General features: G+C 43.1%; 1 protein-coding gene and 1 long non-coding RNA gene across 2 annotated transcripts in view; one reads left to right on the plus strand and one right to left on the minus strand.

Moving 5' to 3' along the window:
- ALK (ALK receptor tyrosine kinase) overlaps window positions 1–24715 on the minus strand; it is a 576734-nt gene that overhangs the window by 73109 nt on the left and 478910 nt on the right. The window contains exon 12 of the mRNA XM_045010420.1: window positions 3275–3437. Coding sequence (XP_044866355.1) covers window positions 3275–3437 — 163 coding nt within the window. The remainder of the gene's footprint in view (window positions 1–3274; window positions 3438–24715) is intronic.
- Window positions 1571–23677, plus strand: LOC123366743. Its single transcript, XR_006578169.1, has 4 exons — window positions 1571–1602; window positions 2696–2773; window positions 17104–17292; window positions 23546–23677. It is a non-coding gene; the product is annotated as an uncharacterized LOC123366743 (long non-coding RNA).

The raw sequence follows: 24715 nt of genomic DNA on the forward strand, positions 1-24715 counted from the left end.
GTTAGGAGCGGGAGGGATATATCAGAGGCAGGGATGCGACATGCAGTGCTATTCTGGGCAGCCCTGGGAAGCTGTTGTAACTTGACATGTCCCCAGGGCTGTCTAGGTTATGCTGGGGGCCTCTCCAGCTCCTGCAGAAGTCCAGGATCAGAAGGGCACAAAGATGGTTTGAACCCACCATAGCCTCCCCCCACACACACACACACTCACACTCCAATTGGCTGCAAGTTCTGTTCTGCATCTTTAAGGGGTGCGGAACAGCATCTGACTCCAGTTGTAGTTCGGGAACCAAGTTAGTTTGTTAGCCATTAATTACTTACACACACACTGAAAGCGTACCGGGTTTTTGCAAACATGGAAGAAGCCAGGTACCTACTCTGAAGAGTTGTAATTTTAGCACTACTTGCAATCTGTACTATGCGGCAAAATCAGCCGGTAGTTGCTGCAGAATTTTGGATCTTCCCTGGGCTGTGTGGTATTAAAGAAATGTCAGTTTTATGTGTTTAATTTATTGCTTCACCTCTTTGGGGTTATATTTTATATGCATATTCACTGTATGCCAGCCTTGAAAAATTCTACTCACCCACGCACCCCAGGCAAGTCATTTTTTTTTGATGAGTGAGTAAAACATCATTAGTTTTTTTTTTCATTATCATCAATCCTCATGATAATAGGTACGCAAGCAGATTTTGTGCCTGGCCTAGTCAATTTCACAAGGCTGCTGTCTGTTATTTTGTTGGTGTCCTGATATTGAGGATTGAGATGCATCCCCAATGCCGTAAATCCTTTTCAATAAAAACAAAAAAGTTTAAAAATAATAAAAGATCATAGACTAATAGACTTTAAGGTCAGAAGGGACCATTATGATCATCTAGTCTGACTTCCTGCACAATGCAGGCCACAGAATTTCACCCACTCACTCCTGTAACAAACCCCTAACTATGCCTGAGTTACTGAAGTCCTCAAATTGTGGTTTGAAGACCTCAAGCTGCAGAGAATCCTCCAGCAAGTGACCCATGCCCCATGCTGCAGAGGAAGGCAAAAAACCTTCAGGGCCTCTGCCAATCTGCCCTGGAGGAAAATTCCTTCCCGACCCCAATTATGGTGATTAGTTAAACCCTGAGCATGTGGGCAAAACTCACCAGCCAGCACCCAGGAAAGAATTCTCTGTAGTAACTCAGATCCCACCCCATCTAACATCCCATCACAGACCACCGGGCATACTTACCTCCTGATAATCAAAGATCAATTGCCAAATTAATTGCCAAAATTAGGCTATCCCATCATACCATCCCCTAGATAAACTTATCAAGCTTAGCCTTAAAGCCAGATATGTCTTTTGCCCCCACTGCTCCCCTTGGAAGGCTGTTCCAGAACTTCACTCCTCTAATGATTAGAAACCTTCGTCTAATTTCAAGTCTAAACTTCCTAGTGTCCAGTTTACATCAGAATGTGTCAATGAGTGTTAAGCAGAACTCTACCATTGTCTTCAGAAGGGAGTTCTGCTTAACAATCCACTGCAGAATAATTGATTTGAATGGAGAGTTCTGCTTAAAAAAAAATTGATAGCACGATATGGCCCAGTGTTATTGTTTAGTTATGGTAGGCTCAATTTTGACTGTGCTCTTTTATCAAGGAACAACAACTATTTTTTCCCAGTAGTAGCCTGATTAAATTATTTTGAACCATGTCTGACTATCTCTATTTGTTGACTAGAGTGTAGCCAATTAAACAGGCCTGTTAAATTTAAACTGCTAATTTTACCACTTCTGTAGCAGAATTGCCTGTTGCATAAGACTGGAAAGGTCACACTAACAAGCACAATTAGTTCAGGGTAGCAAATACCCACATCAATAAAAATTCACAGAAGAAAAAGAAAGGGACCCAGTTATTAAAAGTGTCTGGTAGTAAGTCATTTAAGTTTACATTTTTTTCGTTATCTTATAAGCTACAGCGTAGATTATTAAAATGAAAAAAAATATTTCTGGCCCTACACTATGTATATGTTTATTTACCAGTTTGCACTTCTTTCAGCTCTCGCAATGAAAGAAGGAAACTTAGGAAACAAGTTCTAATATTCTGAGAACAGTCATTTGATGTGCTCAGGACATATTTGGAGATGGGGGAACATTTCAATCTTGTCACTTTTGTTTCTACTCAATGCCACTTTTGGGTCTCACCCACTAGCACAAACCTGCCAATGCACACACTGCAGGGGAATTATTATTTGTTAAAAAAGTGTGGAAACATTTCTTAAATTGTACATTTCATAAAATCTCGTTTCTAGCAATCAGAAAATTCAGGGCCAAATTTGACCAGTTAGTGTATCGATGTACCTGTTGTGCTGCCCATCATTCCACTGAAATTAGTGGGATGTGCATGTGCTTTGGGTTATTGAGCAGCAATTTGGGTTTGGTGGATGGTAGTTATGGGCTGCTGACCTCTGCACACACATTACTGATCTCAAGTGGATGGGATGTCAGACCTAATCCAGGGTTTATAGGTCTGCTCGGCTCAATGAACTAATGGAGCAGTTCCGTTAATTCAGCAAGTGCTGCAGAAATCAGTGTGAAATTAATGTCATTTAGCTGGCAATGGCAGAGTTTGCCTATGTGGTTAGAGCACATGTATGTGCAACTGCTTGAGCTGTCAATCTTGCTCTCTCATTTTCTTTTTTATTATCATTGTTTTACAGGGCTCAGAGGTGGATAGACACTTAGCAGATCAAAAAAAATACATATGTTTCCTGCCCTGGAGAGTTTATTCAGTTTTGGTATGTGCACATCTCAATTATTCTTTTAAATTAGAGGTAGGACTGATAGTGATGCATATAGCTAAGGTTGCTCATCACTTCCCATATAAAGCCCCTGTTGTCAGTTGCTTATAACTTTGCCAGACTGTAATAATTTGTGCTGAAATTTCCCATGCTTGGTCTCTGCCTCAGGCTGTTTTTAGGTTTCAGAAAAACAGTTTAGCTATTCCTCACAACAAAGTAGGGAAAACAGACAATTTTGCCAATATTATTTTTTTTCCTCCAACCACTTATTTGAGGCACTCTTGTGTCTCCATTCTTTGGATCACGAACTTGAAATTTGGCAGGGAAGTAGACTTTGGGTCAGAGATGTGCCTTTTGCTGTCCCCAGGAAAATCCATCTACATTTGGCCAAGTTCTAATATTCTGAGAACAGTCATTTGATGTGCTCAGAACATATTTGGAGATGGGGGAAAATTTCAATCTTGTCAGTAACTTGTCAAGAAAATGACAGGGCCTCACCTGTAAGTATTGGTTGCTGGCACTCTCCAGATCTGCACACCTTGAAGAATTCCTTCAGCCCCCACTATAACACTGAGATTGGAGTTCCTATAGGCGTCGTTGCACTGGGTCTGAGTGGGTCCCTGCGGTCCACTGGCACCACATGTGGTGAACAACCACTGATCTAGAATAAGGACACATGTAAAATACACTTTGAATATATGACAGTCTCACTGTTCTTTTCACTTGCTCCTCCTTGGACTGGGACCAAGAGGAGAATCTGCAGAATCTGTTTTTAAGGGAAAAAGGATAGTCATTCACAAGGGTCCTCATAATCTAGCATGTCATAACAATACTTAGCATTTATGCAGTGATTTTCTTCTGTAGTCCTCAGCCTCACAATGAGGAATATTACCTCTCTTTTACTGAGTCACAGGGAGGCAAAGTAATTTGTTCAAAGTCACACTGCAAGTAAATAGCAGAATGAGCAACAGAACCCAAGTTTAGTGCACTGTCCTCTGGACCATGAATAATGTGTGATCCATTAATAACTAGACCATTGCAATTTACCTCCCTGCTACTCTACTGTCATTTACTAAATAAGAATATACAGTACTCAGTTACTGGGGCCTGAATGAGAATAATTCTGGATAACTGAGATTTTGGATAATTGAGGAATTTTCACTGTAATTAATACACAAGCAATCATGGCTCAGTTTCAGATAAGAGAGAGTTTGAGATAACGGAGATTGACATAACCAGGATTCAGCTGTATACATTATTCGCCATACATTATCACCCTCAGGCATAAATCAGCATAGCTCCACTGTAATTATTTTCACCAGATGGGGATTTGGCCCTATGTGCATAGATTTGTACAGTAGAATCTTGCTAATCGTCACACTTCATAATTCACACAGATGAAATTGCAATACCTCCCCATTTCTCTGCAGCTTCACCACCAGAGCCAGCACTGTTGTGAGGCCTCATATTATTAAGACCTCATTAGTTCTGCAAATTATATATGCAACATTTGCTAATGTACTCTAAAGCATTATATATAATCAAAACTAACTGGACAAACTGCATTTGATGCACGTGTCCTTGGTTTCTCTATTGGCGGTCTTTGCTTATATGCCAATTCACAAAATCCAGTAAATTCCATTAGTAAGATTCTACTGTCATTAAAAATGAAAGATTTAAAACATTTTTTTGAAATATCTGTAACCGTGACTTTGGGCAAGCCAATTCACCCTTCTAGCTGCGTCTGCAGTGGCATTACTTTTCAACATTCCCACCAATTCATTACAACATATAAAGCTGCACTGGTGATAGCAACAGGGAGGAAGTGTTAGCTCAGACTGGCCGCTAGCATTTTAACCACTCTGCCATCTAAGCCAGCGCTGGTCTAGACAGGATGGTCAAAACACCACTAGGTGGTTTATGCCAGCCATTCCACTCTTGCTATTACTGGTGGAGTTTCCTGGGGGTGAGAGGGAAGGATAATACTACTACTGTGGTGAGGCTAAATTCATTAACATTTGTAAAGCTGTGAGATTCCCTCAGTGAAATAGAGCAACAATTATTTATTATCACAACAGCTGTTTGGGATTTGACATAGAAGAGATCAAGAAATATAGTGCAGAAGAGCTATCTACAAATATGGCTTTTTTCAGGAGCACCTCACAATTAGCAAAAATTATCCTCATACCACCCTTATGAGATAGGGAGGTATTATCCCCATTTTACAGATGGGGAACTGAGGCACAGGATAGATTAATTGACTTGCCCATGCTCACACAAGAAGTCTGTGACAAAATCTGGAAGTGAATCCAGGTCTCTTGAGCTCCAGTGCTCTATCCACCTGACTATTCTTTCTAGGCTTAAGGCCTGTTCCAAACCCATTGACATCAATGGAAGTTTGGACCAGGGCCTTAAAAATAAAGTATCCAGTTTTCTTGATGACTTTCTTAATCCAGAGCCTGACCATCTTCAGGAAACATTACAAAGCCACCCTCTTTGAGAAAACCTTTCTACCATATGTAATCCTCACAATATAAACATCCCCTTCTATTCCCAACCTCCTCCCAATTTCCCCACCTCCCAAAAAAATCCCTATCTCAAGCCGTTTCGACCCTGGAAAGGGAGAAGTGCCAGAGACACCACAAAGTCTGCCGGGGACTTTGCTATTGATTTTGCATGGAAGGTGCCCAGATACTACAGCTATGGGCAGGAGCATAGAACACTTTAGATAGATTAGCTAGATAAGAAGATTATATAGATAATGGGTGAAAAACAAAAAACAAAAATGGGGAAAGAGAACCTCAGAAAATATAATCTCAGAAACTAATGGTTTCTAAACAGAATGTTTATCAGAATTTTCACACAATGCTTCTGTGGATATGATCCTTCAAATACGGACAGTCTTAAGCCAGAAAGTTGTTATGTTCATTTGCTTCATTGCCAGAAAGAAAGCTGAGGCCTCTCCTTCCAGCTATCATAGTGGCTTAACCAGCTGCACTGAAGCATATGCTTAGTAAAATGGGTAGGTGAGTATCTTAGTCTAGAATAATAAGAAACAGCTCTTATCTCTCAGGTGAAAATCTGTCTGCACATAGAATTATTTAGGAACAGAGTAGACAAGCCCTAAAGGTGATGTAATGCTATTGTGGGAGTGACTATGCTAATACCTGTGTTCAGTATGGACCTGAGGTTTCCAGAGCCCTCAGCAGACTCAGATGGAACTGAGTGCTTGTGCAGTTAACTAAAAATGTGTGCTTTCTCTCCTGTGAGCCTCCTATTATATTGATCTCCAAAAAGCTGGTGGACTGGGGAAAGCTAGATCACAAGAAGTTTATTATGAATTTTTAATAACCAGAGTCTCAAAAGTTTGGAATTCCGATAAGAAGCCAATTGTCTGATGGCTTCTCTGAACTGAGTGGAAGTTCCTCTCCTCTCTTCCATAGTTTGAACGAGTGTGGATAAAGCTCAAGAAGATACAGTGGAGGCACCAATCCTGCACTGGCCCCTGAGGGTAGGCTGCTTGGGACATTATAAGTCTTTTTGCATCTCTAATTTTTAAGAAACTTTTCTCTTCATGAAGAAACCTAAACATATGAAGATGAGTTGCATATAAAACATAATGGGTGATATCCTGGCTCCCTTGAAGTCAATGAGGGGTTTGCCATTAACTTCAAAGGGGCCAGGATTTCTCCTAATATCCACCACCAGGTGTTCTCAGTATTCCCTCTTAATCACTACTGTAGTGACTTATGGACCACATTCTTTCTCCTAGTTCAGAATCGCCTTCTTGTTTGATACTGCAAGGCAGTCCAACTTTACTGCTGGATCAAGCAGGAACAGAACGTAGCCTGGGGGGAAGTCGATCCTGGTTTTAAAAAACATTAGGACGACGGGTTTCAAAAAGTTTGGATCTAGACTAAACTCAGGCTTTTTCCCCACAAAACCCACACTGATCTAAAAAATGTATTAAATACAGCACTTGCTTGAAGTCTTAAATAACAAAACAAGCATCCAAGGTTCTCTTAATGTCTATACAACCTCAGAAGTGGCCTTTTTCCAGTAAAAGTGGCTATTTCCTCCCTGTGTATTACTGATTTCCCCCGGTACCAGAAACAACTGCAACATACTACATGAGCCATTAAAAATTCTCAGAAACTGTTTCCACAGGTTGCTGCATGTCATGGCAGTTTAGAGTAATTCAATTTTGAACACAACTTTGATCTCCACAGATGAAACAGCAACACTGAAACACAACCCTTTAAGCAACTGGGATAGCAGCATAGCATTTTCCACTTGCACACAACTGTAATGCGGTCATGCAACATACAGTACAACTCTCCTTTGTTCAGCAATGCGTGATGGGGTAGTACCTTCAGCACACCATAATTATCCAGTCCGTGGCTGCCAAAAAGTAATATGTTCTGGTCTAAATTTTCCAAAGTAACTAAGGATTTTGGGTCCCACTTTGGATACTTTAAAGAGGCCTGATGTCCAAAAAGTGCTGAGCACCAGTATGTTGAAAATCAGGACACCCAATAACAGAGGCACGCAAAATCACTGTCACTTTGGAAGATTTAGGCCTATATTCTTCTACCCTCTGGACCTGATTCAGACATCTTGGATCAGACCACTAATTGGGTTAATAAACTGAAGCTTTCAATTTAAAGAAAAAATGAAATAAAAAACTGCACTGAGAATCAGAGCCAAGCTAATAAATTATAATGAATAATTTATACAATCATTAATCTCTTTTTCCTGTCTGTGACTGGAGTGTCATTTCTCAGACTTATTTATTGTTCAAAATTATTTGCCAAGTAGTTTCTGGGAATAATTCTTGGCCTGTAGCTTGTCTGCTAGCATTAAAATGAATGTTTTGATTGCATGCAAAGGCCATGTGGTATGTTTACACTTGCTCTTTGATTGGATGAGCATTAACTCTTTCAATGGGGTTTCCATTATAATTAATCATGATTACAAATTTAAAATTCTTTTTCTGTGAAAACTCTACAATATTTTATTAAAATTGTCTGTTTTGGCCAATACTCACCTTTGACCCATCAAATAGTCAGAGAAAACAAACACCAAAGTAGTGAAAGTGCAACTAAAACAAATGCAATTAAAAATTCAAATGAACATTTGCCAGGAAGACTGTGTAGCATTTGTCCGACTATGTGGACAATATACAGAGGGTGGAATTCACTCTGGTGCAGATAGCCAGCAAATCTAGCCATCACTTAAATCTCACTAGGCCCTATTCTGAAGTCTTAAAGTGGGATTTAAGTGGCGCTTAACCCTTGTGTTGACCATCACCATGAAGAAGCACTGAGAGCAACTAACACTTTCAACTTCACCAGCCACCCTACCTCCAACATATGTGTCTGAACTCTGAGCCAGAAGGAGCTGGGGTGAGACTATAGCTTAGATTCCATGTCTCTTGCAGTGCTTAGCCTTATCCTAAGAATGCCAATAAAGATGCCAATTAGTGACCTGACAAACATATGCTGAAGAAAATATCAAAACCTTAGCCTCTTATCCCATTCATTAGTGTCAACTATCTCTACCAGCGGTTCCCAAACTGTGGATCGTGACCACAAATGGGGTCCTGCCCTCAGCAGATGGAGTCATGGCGATTCCTAGTGGGTGGAGGACACCATTTTGCTCCGCACAGCATGACCTCGCATGGATGGTGTGTGTGAAGTCATGATGCACGGAGGACACAATTTTGCTCTACAAAATGGCATCTTCCATGCTCTCTGGACTCCTGGGAGGAAATTTTATTAAAAAGGGGTTGTGCTGGCAAAAAGTTTAGGAACCCCTGATCTAAACCGTTATGGCTGGGGGCAGAGGCTAAAAAGATTCTGGACCTGATTTTACAGTGGGGTCTTAGCCTCTCACCAGCTTGGTGTGCAAAGCCTGCATACACAGTTGAACTATTCTAATCCTAGCATGTGCAGGCAATAGAATTTTCACAGGCCAATATTCATTTATCCAAATGGGCCTTGGGTCTGAAGCTTCTGTCCCCTGCAAATGGAGGGATTACAGTCTATGACTTGCATATACCAGGGCTAGTGCTCCCAAGTAGATGGACATGTGTGTCCAGGGCTGTCCCTAGATGAAATGGCGTGCCAGGCGAGAAGTGTCTTCCACTCCCCCCCCCATTCAAAGGTAAACCTTTGAATACCTTATTTTTATTGCATTTGTAGCCTATTTCACGACTTTGACGTATGATTTGCATGCATGATTTATCCCCATCATATAAGACAATAAATTTGCAAGCTAGGATCTGTAAATCTGTATTTATTGATGCCATATATAAGCAAATAAAAAAATTAATTTCCTAAGCTGATAGGAAGTTTTTAAATTTTAAGAATAACTGAAATGTACTAACATCAAGAAATTGAACTGTGCACCAACATTGGGTGGACCAGTATTAAATAGTGAGTGTTACGGTAGGTGACAGCCTTAGAATGTTAAACCTAGTCCTTTGGTTCAAAAGGTTGCTCTTCTTGCCTTTGACCTTGCAAATTGAAGTCAATGATCTGGTTTGTCAGGCTTTGCGCTCGTATCAGATTCCAGTCTCAGCTTATTCGATTGCTCCAGTTCCATCAGGGCATCGTAAACCTCAGTCACTTGGTACCTCACTGGCCTTATGCTGTCAATGCAGCTCTGCCAGCGAGTGTCACTTAGTGGCTTCACAGTCAGATTTGTAACATTGTCCATGAGGATCTTCCTCCTGATAGCTGATGCTGAAAACAGGATGTATATCCTTTGCAGTACTCCAAAGAGAGGTACTGAATCTAAAGATGATGATGCGGCATCTGATATAATCCGGTTGAGGGAATGGCAGCCACATGTCATAAAGAAAGCTCTTGGATTCAGGACCAGAATCTTTGCCTGGATGCCACTGTTTCTTCCTTTCATGTTCGCATCATTGTTGTAGCCTTGGCTGCGGCCATCCTGAAGCTTTATTTTACTCTCATTCAAAACATTCATAAACAGTTCTGTTAGGCATTTTCCAGTAGAGTTGTCCACAGACCGGAAACAGATAAAGTGTCCCTGTACTTGGATATAACCAATCTCATCGTCAATAAATCTTATTGTAAATGACATCTTTTCACTGTGATTAATGTCAGGATTGCAGTCCATTATTACAGCATAGTACTTTGCTTTGCCAAGCCATATCAATATGTTATCAAGTACCTTCCTTGCCATAAGGTCAATCAATTTGTTTTGAATTGTTTTGCTCCAGTAACGGTCCATAGCTTCTTTATGAACTGCTTGACATAGGTGCTCATGTGTGACGTCATCATGTATCCGAAGAAGCTCTACAAAAAACGAGGAAATTACCATTATGTTCAATGAACTTATCCAATGAGCCCGGAAAGCCAAATTATTTCTTGTGAGAAAGAGGAAAATTGAGATCAGACGCTCAAGCATGCTCCTCCAATGCTGGGTTTCTACATTAACAATGTTCTGCGTCTATGTATTTATTCAGCTTGAGCCTGGACTCGACCTCCATCCATTTGGAGTAGGCCATAAAATGGCCAGGTGACTTTTCATGTTGCTTCAGAACATCACCTAAGTTATGCCAGTAATTGTACCCAGAAAGTGCAAACAACGATTTGGCATTCTTGTCAAATATTTTGCAACAAAAACAGAACACTTTGTCAGTTGATTTTGAGTAAACTAGCCAATGCTGATTCAGTTTCTCACCATTTTTGAGCATTCTTTTGCAGTGTGACTTTGAGAAGTGACACTTCTGCTCATTTACTGGAAACATCAGATCCTCAGTTTTGCCTGGCCTGTTCAAAATTGTACAATCAATATTGGCAGAGTTTAGGATTGCTGGCCATAAAGCAGGCTCTGATGTCTCGATCTGCGGTGTGCACTTTTTCTCATTGCTGTTTTTGTCATCATGCAAGGCTCATTCTTCTTTATTGTTTCTCTCCTTTTCATGTAAACCAGGTTTTTCTTTGTCATTACTCTCCTTTTCCTGTGAGCCACATTCTTCTTTATCATCACTCTCCTCTATGCTGCCAGAACTGGACGATTTTCTATCACTTTCCTCACATGCCCATTCCTTATTGTCCGGTAAATCTTCTAATTCCTTAGTAATAGGACTTCAAACATTTACGCTTCACTCCTCAATTTCTTCTGCACTGGGATAATCGCTACTGCCTAAAGCCCGGTGTATGTTGTTCTGTTTCAGATATTTTCCCATCAATATTGCCCCTTGCTGCAAACTAGATTACAATTGAGATTTTTACTTCCTATACTGAGCTCCTGAAGGCTTCTTCAGGGGCATCTTTTATTTTCTCTGGGAGAAACAGACAGTATTAGGGAGAGCAAAAGTCTATGTTCTGCAGTATTAGAAAGTCATCAAACATTACGTGTTAAGCATGGTAAGAAAAGTAACAGTATTTTTTTTTATATTGTTGTGTTTGATAGATGTCTCTGGCATTTCATTAAATATGTCCTTTATTAGTCGCTACTTACACTCTTCAAGTCTTAAATCACAAGTACACTTTCACAATTACCCAATAAAACAAGGTTCACAATATTCAGCTGAACTCTCACTTTGTTTTTATATCTCATTGACTGACTGGGGACGTCCTGCCCCTTATATAACTGCATGGGCATGGCTAACAACATTCTAGGAGATTCAAGGAAAATGTAGTTCTCAGAAAGTCTGGAAGGTTCCACAAGATTCTACAAAGGTCCAGAACATTTTAGGAAGTTAGTGAAAAATGAATCCACATACGGAATACCTGAAATATGTTACTTCAAATGTTCTATTTTCCCTTTTGCCACGAACAACAAAAACCAGTTACCTGGGTCGCCTGCCCCTAAATTCGGCCCTGTATGAGCGTGTGTGCATGCATGTGCAGAAAGTACGCTCACAAGGTGAGGAAAATATTTCAACATCTGCCCATAGATATATTTGTTTCAATATTTTTAATTTTACTTGGCAACAAATATAGCATTTATAATCCCATTTTCTGCCTCTAACAATTCCCAAATGCCCACTTATGTTTCCATTGGTGTTTGAGTCAGCAGCATCCCTAACAATGATATATTCCAGGTTGTAGCGAGGCAGTGGGATACCCCACAGCCCCGCTGAGGGATGAACTTCCCCTGACACCAACGTGGGCGGAGCCACTGGGTCCTGCGCCCGCCCCTAAGAGGTCACGGCGCAGACCCGGAAGTATAAAAGCTCACCTGCAGAGCTCAGTTGAGACGCAGCCGCAGCAGAGACCAGACGCCTGTGGCCGAGCTCCCTCGGGGGAGACAGCAGAAGGCCTGAGGTTGCACCGGGCTGGCCGAGCCTACCCTTCGCTCGTTACCCAGAGGAGGACTGGCCGAGCCTACCCCACTCCAGCTACCCCGAGGAGCAGCCAAGCCTGCCTCTTGCCAGCTACCCCGAGGAGCAGCCGAGCCTGCCTCTTGCCAGCTACCCCGAGGAGCAGCCGAGCCTGCCTCTTGCCAGCTACCCCGAGGAGGAGCCGAGCCTGCCTCTTGCCAGCTACCCCGAGGAGCAGCTGAGCCTGCCTCTTGCCAGCTACCCCGAGGAGGAGCCGAGCCTGCCTCTTGCCAGCTATCCCGAGGAGCAGCTGAGCCTACCATCCGGTACTTACCTAGAGGAACCGATGGTGGTTGAGACCGCCGGCGATGCTACGACGACTCAGGCACCTTAGGAGGGGGAGTGTAGCCCAGGGGCAGCCGACCCCAGTCTGGCTGCAGCACTGCCTGAGCCTATGTCAGTGTGTTGTGGCCAGGATCCCCACTGACAGCAGCGAGTCTTTGCCGCTGCTAGGGCCCCGGGCTGGGACGCAGTGGAGTGGGAAGGCCTGATTCCCCCCCAGCCACCCACTCCTAGGGTGGCAGACTCCCCCTTCTCCCTGGTCTGGAGAGGCTGGGACCTCCTGCTATGGAACTACTGACTCAGACCCCTGCTTAAGGGCCTGAGTCCCTGACTGTGTGATTGCTGCCCCGCCCTGACTTCGGGCCTGGGCTGCACTTTGCCTACTGCCTCAGCTCCTGCTGAAAGGCCTGAGTCCCTGGCTATTTGCTTGCTGCCCCGCCCTGACCTAGGGCCGGGACTCCTTTGAACTACTGACTCAGCCCCTGCCTAAAGGCCTGGGTCTCTGACTGTTTCTTCGCTGCCCCGCCCTGATCTAGGGCCTGGAGGGCTATCAGAACTATTGGCTCAGCCCCCTGCTTAAAGGTCTGAGCCCCTGACCGTGTGCTGGCCGTCCCACACTGCCGCAGAGCCCGGACTGCCAGCGGACTAGAGCGAGGCGGTGGGATACCCCACAGCCCCGCTGAGGGACACACCGCAGCCAAGCCGCACCACACAGGACTATAGTGTTTTTCATCCACAAGGATCCCCAAATATTGTACCAATTATTATATGTTATATGCACAGAAATCAAACATGCACCAATGAAATGCAACCATTCCAGAAATGAAACACAGCAGCTGGTTAAAGGCTCACAGCAAATCCACGCTATTGTTTAGTACAAGAAGTGAAGAAGAATATTGTAAATCAATTGAAACTGCACAGGGAATGTCTAGGTACTAGCAGGGGCGGCTCTAGAAATTGCGCCGCCCCAAGCAGGGCAGCACGCTGCGGGGGGCGCTCTGGCAGTCGCCGGTCCCGCGGCTCTGGTGGACCTCTTGCAGACGTACCTGCGGAGGGTCCGCTGGTCCCGCAGCTCTGGTGGACCTCCTGCAGGCACGCCTGCGGATGCTCCACCGAAGCCATGGGACCAGCGGACCCCCCGCAGGCACGCCTGCGGGAGGTCCACCGGAGCCGCCTGCCGCCCTCCCGCGGCACGCCGCCCCAAGCACACGCTTGGCGCGCTGGGGTCTGGAGCCGGCCCTGGGTACTAGAGCTGGTAGAAAATTTTCCAACTGAACAGGTTTTGGACAGAAAATGCTGGTTTGACAGAATCCCCATATTCTGTAGGACTTGAAACTTGCAATGGAAACCTGGCAGGCCCTGCCTAATTTCCTGCCAGCTCCTCCACCTCCGCAGGAACCTGCCTGATGGGGTACTGTGGACCTCGGCTCCCTGGGTTTCCAGGCTTCTCAGGAGCCCACTTGGTGAGCTGCTGTGGAGCCAGGACCGGAAAGTTTTGAAAGATTCCTGTTTGGTTCTTTGGAAATGGAATTTTTTTTAAAAAATGTCCTTCCCATGGAAAATGTGACACATCCGATTTGTTCAAATTTGAAACTTTTTGGAGGGAGCGAGTAGAGGAAAGCAAAATTTTCTGCAGGAGGGAAATTCTGGTTCCCACACAGCTCTAATAGGTAATGTACTGTGATTAACCAAACTGGAATTCAGCCAGGCCGGAGAGGGTAGCACCCCTGACACTGGCAAAAAATGCCCTGGGATTTTCAATGTTCACCATTTATTTGTGGGTCGGGCACAAACACAGCTCAAGGTGGCACAAACGCAGGCATTCTAAAGAGTAACTTTATCAAAGAATGGGACTCAGAGGAAGAAAGAATGAGACATATTTGCTCTGCTGGAGTGGAAAGCAATTTCACTGCTCACAAATATGCCAAACAAGTGTAACAAAAATGGCAATAAGCATCTCAGCCATTCCTCAAAGGCATAAATACATTAACTGGCATCTGTTGGCTCAAACCAGCTTAAGTTAAGGGTAAATCGATTTATTCAGCCTTGAGATGATCACAAATTCACTGTTCCCACATGCTCCATATCCTTATCTGTATTAGGTAATGCAGGTGTAATGCATTACTGAAAGATTTCAATACTTTTCAAACAGTGCATAAGCAGTCCATGCAACTCACTGTTACAATATATCAAGGCCAAGAGACCATCCACACTTAATGTTAGATAGAATAATACATATATACATATAGAATATACATATAAGGAGTACAAGCTCTCATGCTTCAGGGCAAAGGTTAATCACTAAGGGGTACGTCTACACTGCAATGAGACATTTGCGGCAGGCCAGTGCCAGCTGACTGGGGCTTGCGCGGCTCCACAGTTGTTTAATTGCGGTATAGACACTTAGATCCTCCCACCTCACAGGGTGTTTGAGCCCAGGCTCCAGCACCAGCCTGAACGTCTACACTGCAATTAAACAGCCCCTTAGCCTGAGTCAGCTGGGGTGGGCCAGCTGTGGGTTTTTAATTGCAGTGTAGATATACCCTAACTGAGAAGGGCTAGAAAAGAATTTCACCAGTGGGCAGGTAATTTTGTAATTGTCTTTCAGGGATCTTCTTGCACCTTCCTCTGAAGCAGCCGTTGCTCAACAAATAATATGATGCCAAACCACAGAACAACTAATATGCTCCAAGTATTTGTGAAAACATTCACAAATCCCCTGTGATATTTCACCAAGCAACTGAAGCAGGAACTTACAGCAGAGCCGGATTTCCTATCTCAATTTTAACTAACATTTTGCAGACAGTGACACATCATAAAACATGGAGCGATACATCCTCACCTCAATGCATGAGAGATTTTTGCTACTCACTCCCATTAATTCCAGTAGTCATTCTGCGCTGAAAGCATCCAGACAAAATATACTGCATCAATTCATAAGAAATATATTTAATACTGTGAAAAGAGGAAGCTTTTCAATTTTGCTTTACATTCAGTGACTTGGTGACTGGTAATGTGAGACCTGCAGCCATTACCTTTTCCAGAATTAAAAGTGACATGGGTTAACGCTGAGGGCAAGATGTGAAAAAACGGTGTTAAAGAGCAGCATTGGCTTTGCTCACATTTGTAGGCCTCTGTATCATTAAGTACGTCTGTTTACTAGCACGTTTGTTGGTAAAATTTTTGTTGATCAGGGTGTGAAAAAAACACCCCTCTGACCAAAATAAGTTTCACTGATGAAAGTGCTGGTACGGACAGTGCTATGTCAGCAGGAGACACTCTCCCGCCAACAGAGCTACCACGGCTCATTGGGGATGGTTTAATTATGCTGGCAGGAGAGCTCTCTCCCTTTAGCATACAGCAGCTACATGGGAGACCTTAGAGCAGCAGTACAGATGTGGCACTGCAAGTTCTGTAGTGCAGACATAGCCTAAGTAGTGATATATTATTGGGACATAAAAAGACAAGCGAATACTGTGGTTTGCATTATGTGGAAGTAAGCAAATCTTGCTAGTGATGTTGGTATCATTACAGGAAAGTCTAGCTAGCCCTCTTCTTAGCCTATCTCTCAACTATTTATATAGTCCCAATCTCCATCCATCCATCCACCCACCCTCACCAACCACTCCTCTTCAATCTATCAGTCCACTGAGGAAGACCTGAAAATACTTCTCAAATCCACAGACAGCACCTCAGTAGCGATGATGGGAGAACTTCAAATGGTTGAAAGGTCTGCTTCACAGAAGTATTCAGACACTCAGATTCTTCTTTCAACCTTTTCTGAACTGTTGTCATTGGCAAAGCTGGCCTGGAAATCTCCTGCATGAGTGGCTGAGCTAGAACTACCATAAGAACAATTTGTCTCGTGCTATTTTCTGGAATCAAAAAATTAATTGATCAAAAATTAACCAATTAATTAACAAAAATTAAAAAATTCAACACACCTGAAAATAAAAACAAAAACAACAAACTTTAAAAAAAAGAGATGGAGTTTGGAGTGAAGATTTTGGATGAAGGATGTTTCTTATTTTATTGGAATTAGCTAATCCATATCTAATAAGAAGCCACAAAGGATAACAGAAAAGAACAGAGGGTAAAACAGGGACCAAGTCAGCATGGCATGGCTATTCGAAAACCTCCCCTGATAGTCAAACCAATTTCTACAGAATTTAAGCTGTTTATGAAAGAGTGGACAGCGTTAAGTCATAGGTCTAAAAAGTGTGAACTGCCCGATTCATCTCAACTGGATGGGTAACTCTGGAGAGTAGTAATTCCAATATAACTGCACAGCAATATGTTTTGATCATTTCAGCAGGGGCATGCTGCTGAATTTGCATTGTGGATGTAGTCTGAGTACAGTGCCACCACTATTCCTCCTCAGTTTAACCCCTGGGGGAAAGCAAATGTGAAGGACTAGATAGTGTAAAAGATTTGTGTCTACAGAGGGTCAGACCACCATCCCCACTACTACTGTACTCTCAACACACTTTCCATCACTACTTTGCATACTACTTTTGAGGGGGGAGCTGCTTGCTCACTGAGTTTACTGCTGCTTAATATGGAAATGCAATTCAGCAGACATCTTTATTGCATTATGCCAATGGTTCAGTTGGTATAATTGCATGTGAAGAGCCAACAAATGCAATTTTCTTCTGCTTAATACTTGCTCTGTTGCTCCTTTCAGCTCCTTCATCTGATTAACTAATATGACTCAGAGTTCTTCCGAGAAACACCAGCGCAGTATCCTACACAGAACTTTCTCTGATGCAAACTACAAAATCCCTGTAAATATCAGCTGTCCTGGGAAAGACTGAAGCTGAAGGAAAAAGACAATCCAGCCCAAATCACAAAACAACCCATTGACATTAGCCAGGTGAGAAAATTGGATCATGCAGCAACTGATGGACACAAGTAGTGTGACTTGAAAAAAAAATCACTTTTTTGTTGTTCAGTGATCTGTCATTTGTGTCTGGGTGTTGTGGCACTTCTGAACTGTGATTGGGACCGAAAGAGAGGCTGAAATATTAGAAGAGAGGCTATTTGTATGGTATTTGCAGCGTGTCCAGGAGCATCAGAAATCTTATGATTAAAACCTAACCACTGCCAGTCCTGCCGTCAAGCCCTTTTCCTTCTGTGTCTTTTTGCCTACCCAGAAACCCATCTCTGTTTCTTCCTGTTTCTGGGCTAGTCATTTGTTTACTGTGTTAATAATTCATCACTGACCTTTTGCAACCTTCTGCCACTTTCAACTTTGCATCTCCTCCTATGCCTGAAATTCCCACAATCTGGCTTTGTCTACACAATAAAGTTGCATTGGTTTAATTTAAATTGGCTTTTAGCTGGACACCGATTACAGTTTAAGAGTGACGTGTTTCAATTTTGCTTAAACTGGTACCGAACTGATTTAAAAACAATCCAGAATAAATCTGTTTTCAACAAAAATACGTGTCCACACTGACACAGGTTGAATGAAATTTGTTTAAAATGACACCTTTAGTTAAATCAGTGCAAAATTCTCACGCAGACAAGCTTGCTCTTGGCACCACCCTTTCCTCTTGAGAATTCCTTGTCAAAAAAGCTTCTTCCACAAAGCCTTTCAACAAGATTCTGCCACACAAAGAGCGGCCATTTTAAAATTAAAAATAAAGGGATATACACTGCTGTGTGATCAACCAACCTTATCTGGTGCTTTGTGTCCGGACTGGACGGTTTGCCTGTTTAGACTATGTGATCTTAGTGGTAAGGATGCTGTCATGATATAAGAGGGAAGATCCTTTCATGGATTGAGAACTGGTTAAAAGACAGGGAACAAAGGGTAGGAAACAACTGGTAAATATTCAGAATGGAGAGGGGTAAATAGTGGTGTTCCCCAAGGGTCAGTCCTAGGACCAATCCTATTCAACTTATTCATAAATGATCTGGAGAAAGGGGTAAACAGTGAGGTGGCAAAATTTGTAGAGGATACTAAACTGCTCAAGATAGCTAAGACCAAAGCAGACTGTGAAGAACTTCAAAAAGATCTCACAAAACTAAGTGATTTGGCAACAAAATGGCAAATTAAATTTAATGTGGATAAATGTAAAGTAATGCACATTGGGAAAAATAACCCCAACTATACATACAATATGATGGGGGCTAATTTAGCTACAACTAATCAGGAAAAAGATCTTGGAGTCATTGTGGATAGTTCTCTGAAGATGTCAACGCAGTGTGCAGCGGCAGTGAAAAAAGCAAACAGGATGTTAGGAATTATTAAAAAAGGGATAGAGAAGAAGACGGAGAATATCTTATTGCCCTCATATAAATCCATAGTACGCCCACATCTTGAATACTGCGTACAGATGTGGTCTCCTCATCTCAAAAAAGGTATACTGGCACTAGAAAAGGATCAGAGAAAGACAACTAAAATGATTAGGGGTTTGGAATGGGTCCCATATGAGGAGAAATTAAAGAGGCTAGGACTTTTCAGCTTGGAAAAGAGGAGACTGAGGGGGGATATGATAGAGGTATATAAAATCATGAGTGGTATGGAGAAAGTGAATAAGGAAAAGTTATTTACTTGTTCCCATAATACAAGAACTAGGGGCCACCAAATGAAATTAATAGGCAGCAGGTTTAAAACAAATAAAAGGAAGTTCTTCTTCACACAGCGCACAGTCAACTTGTAGAACTCCTTGCCTGAGGAAGTTGTGAAGGCTAGGACTATAACAGGGTTTAAAAGAGAATGGGATAAATTCATGGAGGTTAAGTCCATTAATGGCTATTAGCCAGGATAGGTAAGGAATGGTGTCCCTAGCCTCTGTCTGTCAGAGGGTGGTGATGGATGGCAGGAGAGAGATCATTTGATCATTATCTGTTAGGTTCACTGCCTCTGGGGCACCTGGCATTGGCCACTGTCAGTTGACAGGGTACTGGACTGGATGGACCTTTGGTCTGACCCAATACGGCCATTCTTATGTTCTTAGGGATCAAGTCTCCATTGTACAGAGCTCTGAGCACACAATCAGCATTCATCTAATAACCATCCCAGAAGTACCTGAGGGAGATGAAGCAATGACTCTGACACGTTCTTTATGAACTTCATGTCAAAAACCTGCCTTCCCCAGGATCAACAGCCACCACAGAACCCTGGGACTTTCAGCACCAAATCACCGCCCATCTACACTTGAGGAAGTGCACTAGCTGGTAGTAGTATTGGGTTCTCATCATCTATGTGGACCAGATGCTAGAGTAGGATGCCATGCACTTATTGTGTTCACAGGCTGTTGGTGTCACAGACTAGCTCTGGGTGCTTCAATATCATTTATAGTAATTCTGTGCTACTACCATCACACCCTTGCCAACCCACAGGGCATGGAGAGGTTCCAGCCATGATGAGCAGGAGCAGGGTTGAGAAAGTCTTTTGCTATGTACTGGTCTGAGAATGGATAGGGATGGTTGGTTGTGATGAACATTCACTACTTCTGCTGGAACAGGTTTTCCTGAACAAGAACAGAATCAACAAAGACTGTGGGCTAGAGGCCGCTCTGAGTTACCCAGGTGTAATCCAGAATCGCATCGGTGAAGTCAATGGAGTTACTCTGGATTTATACTCATGCAACTGAGTAACAACACCTCTTAAACTGAGCTTCCTGCTGTGTGAGCGGGGTCAGTTCAGGGAATTGAAGCTGAAGTTTTATTGTCTCTCTAGCTACAGAAACATAGTTCTTTGTTTTAATCTGATTGGTTAAGAAGGAAATATTACAGTCTGTGATCCATCACACAAGCCAAAGATCACATTAGCTGTAATTACTTTTGGCTGGGCTCATATTGATCAATGCACTCTTAGGGACGTCACGGTGGTGCTGATGCTGCGGGTTCACTTGCACAACTGTAAACATGCAGTTATCAAACTAATGGCCCTGACAGGCTCAACCTGAGGTTTCTTAAATGCATTACTGGGATGCAGGAAGCAAGAGATGAAAGCCGGGTGAAATGTAGAGATCAGGGACCTGCCTCTCTTATTGAGCAATGGGACACAGACACTGGAAAGTTCACTCAGAGCAGAGGCTCCGTAACACAAGAAGCTCAAAGTGGCTGGTGTTGGGGCACCTGGGAGATGTATTTTCTTAGTGCATCTCTGGGAGTCTGTGTAAAAATGGTTCCTGTGAAGTTCCTTCAAGAAGTTATTGCTGTTCTCTCCTGGAGGAGCCCTTACAGAAGAAGGTGGTAGTACCCCTGTCTACCCGCTCCTGGGTATGAATTCCAGCTCTGGGACAGCTGTTTCCACAGGCACAAAGAGGTGAAGATTGTCACCTCTCTGCACATAGGAGCTATTCAAGGTCCAGGTGCCAGAAGCCATTGTAAAAAGGGCCAGGAATAGCAATGTGGGTAAAAAGTAGGGACAAGCAAACTGGCTTGGATAACATAAGTGACCTGAACCTATAGCCAAGATTCAAAACAAACCTTTTCTGAGGTTCAAAGAAGCATGGGTACCCTTTCCTCCCCTCCTCTCCCCAAGCCTTTCTCCCATTATTTTGAGTTTCCAGGCATCTCTCTGAATTGCAAGATATCAGATGGAACAAGAAACTGAAGAGTAAGAGAGTCCTAGTCTCACAGTATCTCCAGCCCAGAAAGAAGCTGGAAGTAATGGAACCTTTATAGGGAAGCCTGTTGTCATGAGATTCCCAGCTCTATCTTCCAGACTCAAGAGGCTTAGATTAACTCTGGATGCAAATTTTGGACACTTATCTAAACTGAACCCAAGCGCCAAAGGTTCTGAGGTTCATCCATTGCTAGTAAATAAACAACAGGCCTTATTGTTGTATTTGTGGAATTGGTCCTTCATGAAGCAGCTCTTTGCAGACAAGCTTGACTCTCCCCATAAGGGAGATTGGTAAGAGAGTGGCCACAGGGTGGCTGAAATGTCTCCATTCAGAATGGATTGAGTTTTTAACAGTAGGGTACTTGGGCTTTACAGATGTGATCTTGATGTGGGTCATTATAAAGGGCAGTGATAGAGGAATGTGAGAAGAAAGAACGAAGTGATTATAATACTTGAAATTCTTCCGTACCATAAAATCAAAAGGTTTCAATCTTACCTAAAGCACTGGGTACCTGGGGACAAAATGCAGCACCACGTGCCAGCTATATTACCATGCAAGCACTGATATTCCTATGGACCGTCGACCCTGTTGATTCTTATATGGTTCCCATCATCATAGGTTCTGAACACCTCACAAACATTAGTAAGTTAGTCTCACAATACCTCTGTGATGTAGGACAATATAATTATCCCCATTTATACATGGGAAACCGAGGCATAGAGAGATTAAGGGTAACATTTTCAAAAGTGCCTAAATGGATTAGGATTCTGTCACCTTTTCAAAAGTGCATTTTAGGCTCCTAAGCACCATTGATTTTCATAAGACTTAGTTTCATGAGTGTCTAAGTCACTTTGGAAATGCAACTTAGGCGCCTAAATTGCTTAGGAGCTGCTGAAAATGTTACCCTTAGTGACTTGCCCAAGGTCACACAGGAAGTCTGTGGCAGCCCCAGAAACTGAATTTGGATCTCAAGTCCTAGTCCAATTCCTTAACTCCCAACCTTTGTTCTTGCATTCTGCTGCTGTACTGTGCTTGCTATAGAGAATAGCAGCACATTCCTTCTGTTGGTACTACTCTAGGGTAAATGTTCAGCTGCCTGCTGGGAAGGAGGAGGTGTGAACAAATCCCAGGGCTTGTTAACCAGGTTTATGAATCGTGTACCACTTACGGCCCTGTGATCCCCAACCTGCCTGGGGAGGGGTATCTGGCAGCAGAAAGGATGGCATTTCAAGTTGGCAGATAAATAACTTGTTAATAACTCTGATCCTCCGTCAGAAAAGTCAGCTGCTCATGCAATGGACAATAGAAACTCAAGCAAATGAATCCCCGAGAGCTTGTCTCTCCTGGGCTCTCAATGACCCATCTGCCAGTGCTCAGGAAGAGCAGGGAACTGTCTGATTTAAATGCAGAGGGCACAGAAGATGGTGAGAGGGAACAAGGAGTCTGCTGAGACTGAGAATGAAGATGGGGAGGAGAGAAACTGTGACTATAACTGGCTGGGCAAGGAGACTGGGAATGGGAGCTGTGAGGAGTGGAGACTGGGACTGGAAGTCAGTGATGGAAACGTGGGGAATAGAAGCAAGTTGGTTGTGTGTGTGGAGACACTGAGACTGGACAAGGAGCTGTGGAGAAAGGGGAAGACTAGGACTGGCTGAGTAAGGAGACTGGCACTATGAACCAGTCCTGGGGGGAATAGGAGTGGGGGGAGGGCAGATAGATCTCACAAGGGGCTGGGGTGTGGAAGGAGAATTGGGCAAAGAGATTGGAATATGGAGCCAGGAACGGGGTGGGGAGGACAGCTGGAGTTTGGATGGAGAGATGGCAGGGACAAGGAAACTGGGACTGGGTTTAGGGAGGGGAGAGACTAGAAGTACAAGGGAGAGATGGGGCCTCAGTGAGTCTGGAGAAGGATACTATGACTTGCTGGGCAAGAAGTCTGGGATAAGAAGCCTGAGGAGTGGAGACTGGGACTGGGTATGTAATGAAAATAGGACTCAGACCAAGGGACAGGGGCGAGAGAGGACTGGGACAGGGACAGGTTGGAGGGGACAAGGCAAGAGAAATTAGCAGAAGACTACACTCCCTTCCAGAATCTAAAACTGAGCCAGAGATTCCTGAGACTCACCATGCCCCTGCTATCAGCAAATATCTGAGAACCCCACTGGCAAAGTGCATGTCATCGCCCTCTGGTGCGGGTCCACAAAGAGGTTGACAACCTGCTATCACTATCAGTACTTCATTAGCTCAAGTGACAGAGGTCAGTGTGGTGGATTTAAAGGTTCCAGTCCTACTGATAGCCCACTCCCATCTCAGTCTGATGCCAGATGAAGGAATTAATTTTTTTCAGTTTGTTTTTTTTAAAACCTAGCAAATTACATAGAAAAAAATACTGTAAAAGAATATTGTTATGGTTGCAAAATCGAGAACTCAAAAGTTAGGAAATGCCAGAAGTAAGGTTGCCTGTGCAATTTTATTTAAAGTGTCTCATGAGTAAGATATGTTTCCCATTCATTGTACATTTGTCTTCCCCACACAACACAGCCAAGTTGATGAGAAGAATTTGGACCCAACATAGCAACAAACTTAGCAACAGGGCTAACCAACCATGAGAGCAACTGGCACAGGAACCCACAAGGGGAGCGGCAATTCTCGATTTAGTCCTGAGTGAAGCACAGGAGCTGGTCCAAGAGGTAACTATAACAGGACCACTTGGAAATAGCGACCATAATATAATAACATTTAACATCCCTGTGGTGGGAAGAACACCTCAACAGCCCAACACTGTGACATTTAATTTCAGAAAGGGGAACTATGCAAAAATGAGGGGGTTAGTTAAACAGAAATTAAAAGGTACAATGAGTGACTAAAGTGAAATCCCTGCAAGCTGCATGGACGCTTTTCAAAGACACCATAATAGAGGACCAACTTAAATGTATACCCCAAATTAAAAAACACAGTAAAAGAACGAAAAAAGAGCCACCGTGGCTTAACAACCATGTAAAAGAAGCAGTGAGAGATAAAAAGGCATCTTTTAAAAAGTGGAAGTCAAATCCTAGTGAGGTAAATAGAAAGGAACATAAACATTGCCTAATTAAGTGTAAAAATGTAATAAGAAAAGCCAAAGAGGAGTTTGAAGAACGGCTAGCCAAAAACTCAAAAGGTAATAACAAAATGTTTTTTAAGTACATCAGAAGCAGGAAGCCTGCTAAACAACCAGTGGGGCCCCTGGATGATTGAGATACAAAAGGAGCGCTTAAAGATGATAAAGTTATTGCAGAGAAACTAAAAACAAATAAAAGGAAGTTCTTCTTCATACAGCGCACAGTCTACTTGTGGAACTCCTTGCCTGAGGAGGTTGTGAAGGCTAGGACTATAACAGGGTTTAAAAGAGAACGGGATAAATTCATGGAGGTTAAGTCCGTTAATGGCTATTAGTCAGGATGGGTAAGGAAGGGTGTCCCTAGCCTCTGTTTGTCAGAGGGTGGAGATGGATGGTAGGAGAGAGATCACTTGATCATTGCCTGTTGGGTTCACTCCCTCTCGGGCACCTGGCATTGGCCACTGTCGGTAGACAGGGTACAGGGCTAGATGGACCTTTGGTCTGACCCAGTACGGCCATTCTTATGTTCTTATGTTAACTGCTGCATCTTAAAACTAGCCTGAGATGATGTCTTTAAAAATCTCTCACTGTTATTTTAATCTAATGCCAAA

Source organism: Mauremys mutica, chromosome 3 (genome assembly GCF_020497125.1).
Source record: "Mauremys mutica isolate MM-2020 ecotype Southern chromosome 3, ASM2049712v1, whole genome shotgun sequence".
NCBI classification, from domain to species: domain Eukaryota; kingdom Metazoa; phylum Chordata; order Testudines; family Geoemydidae; genus Mauremys; species Mauremys mutica.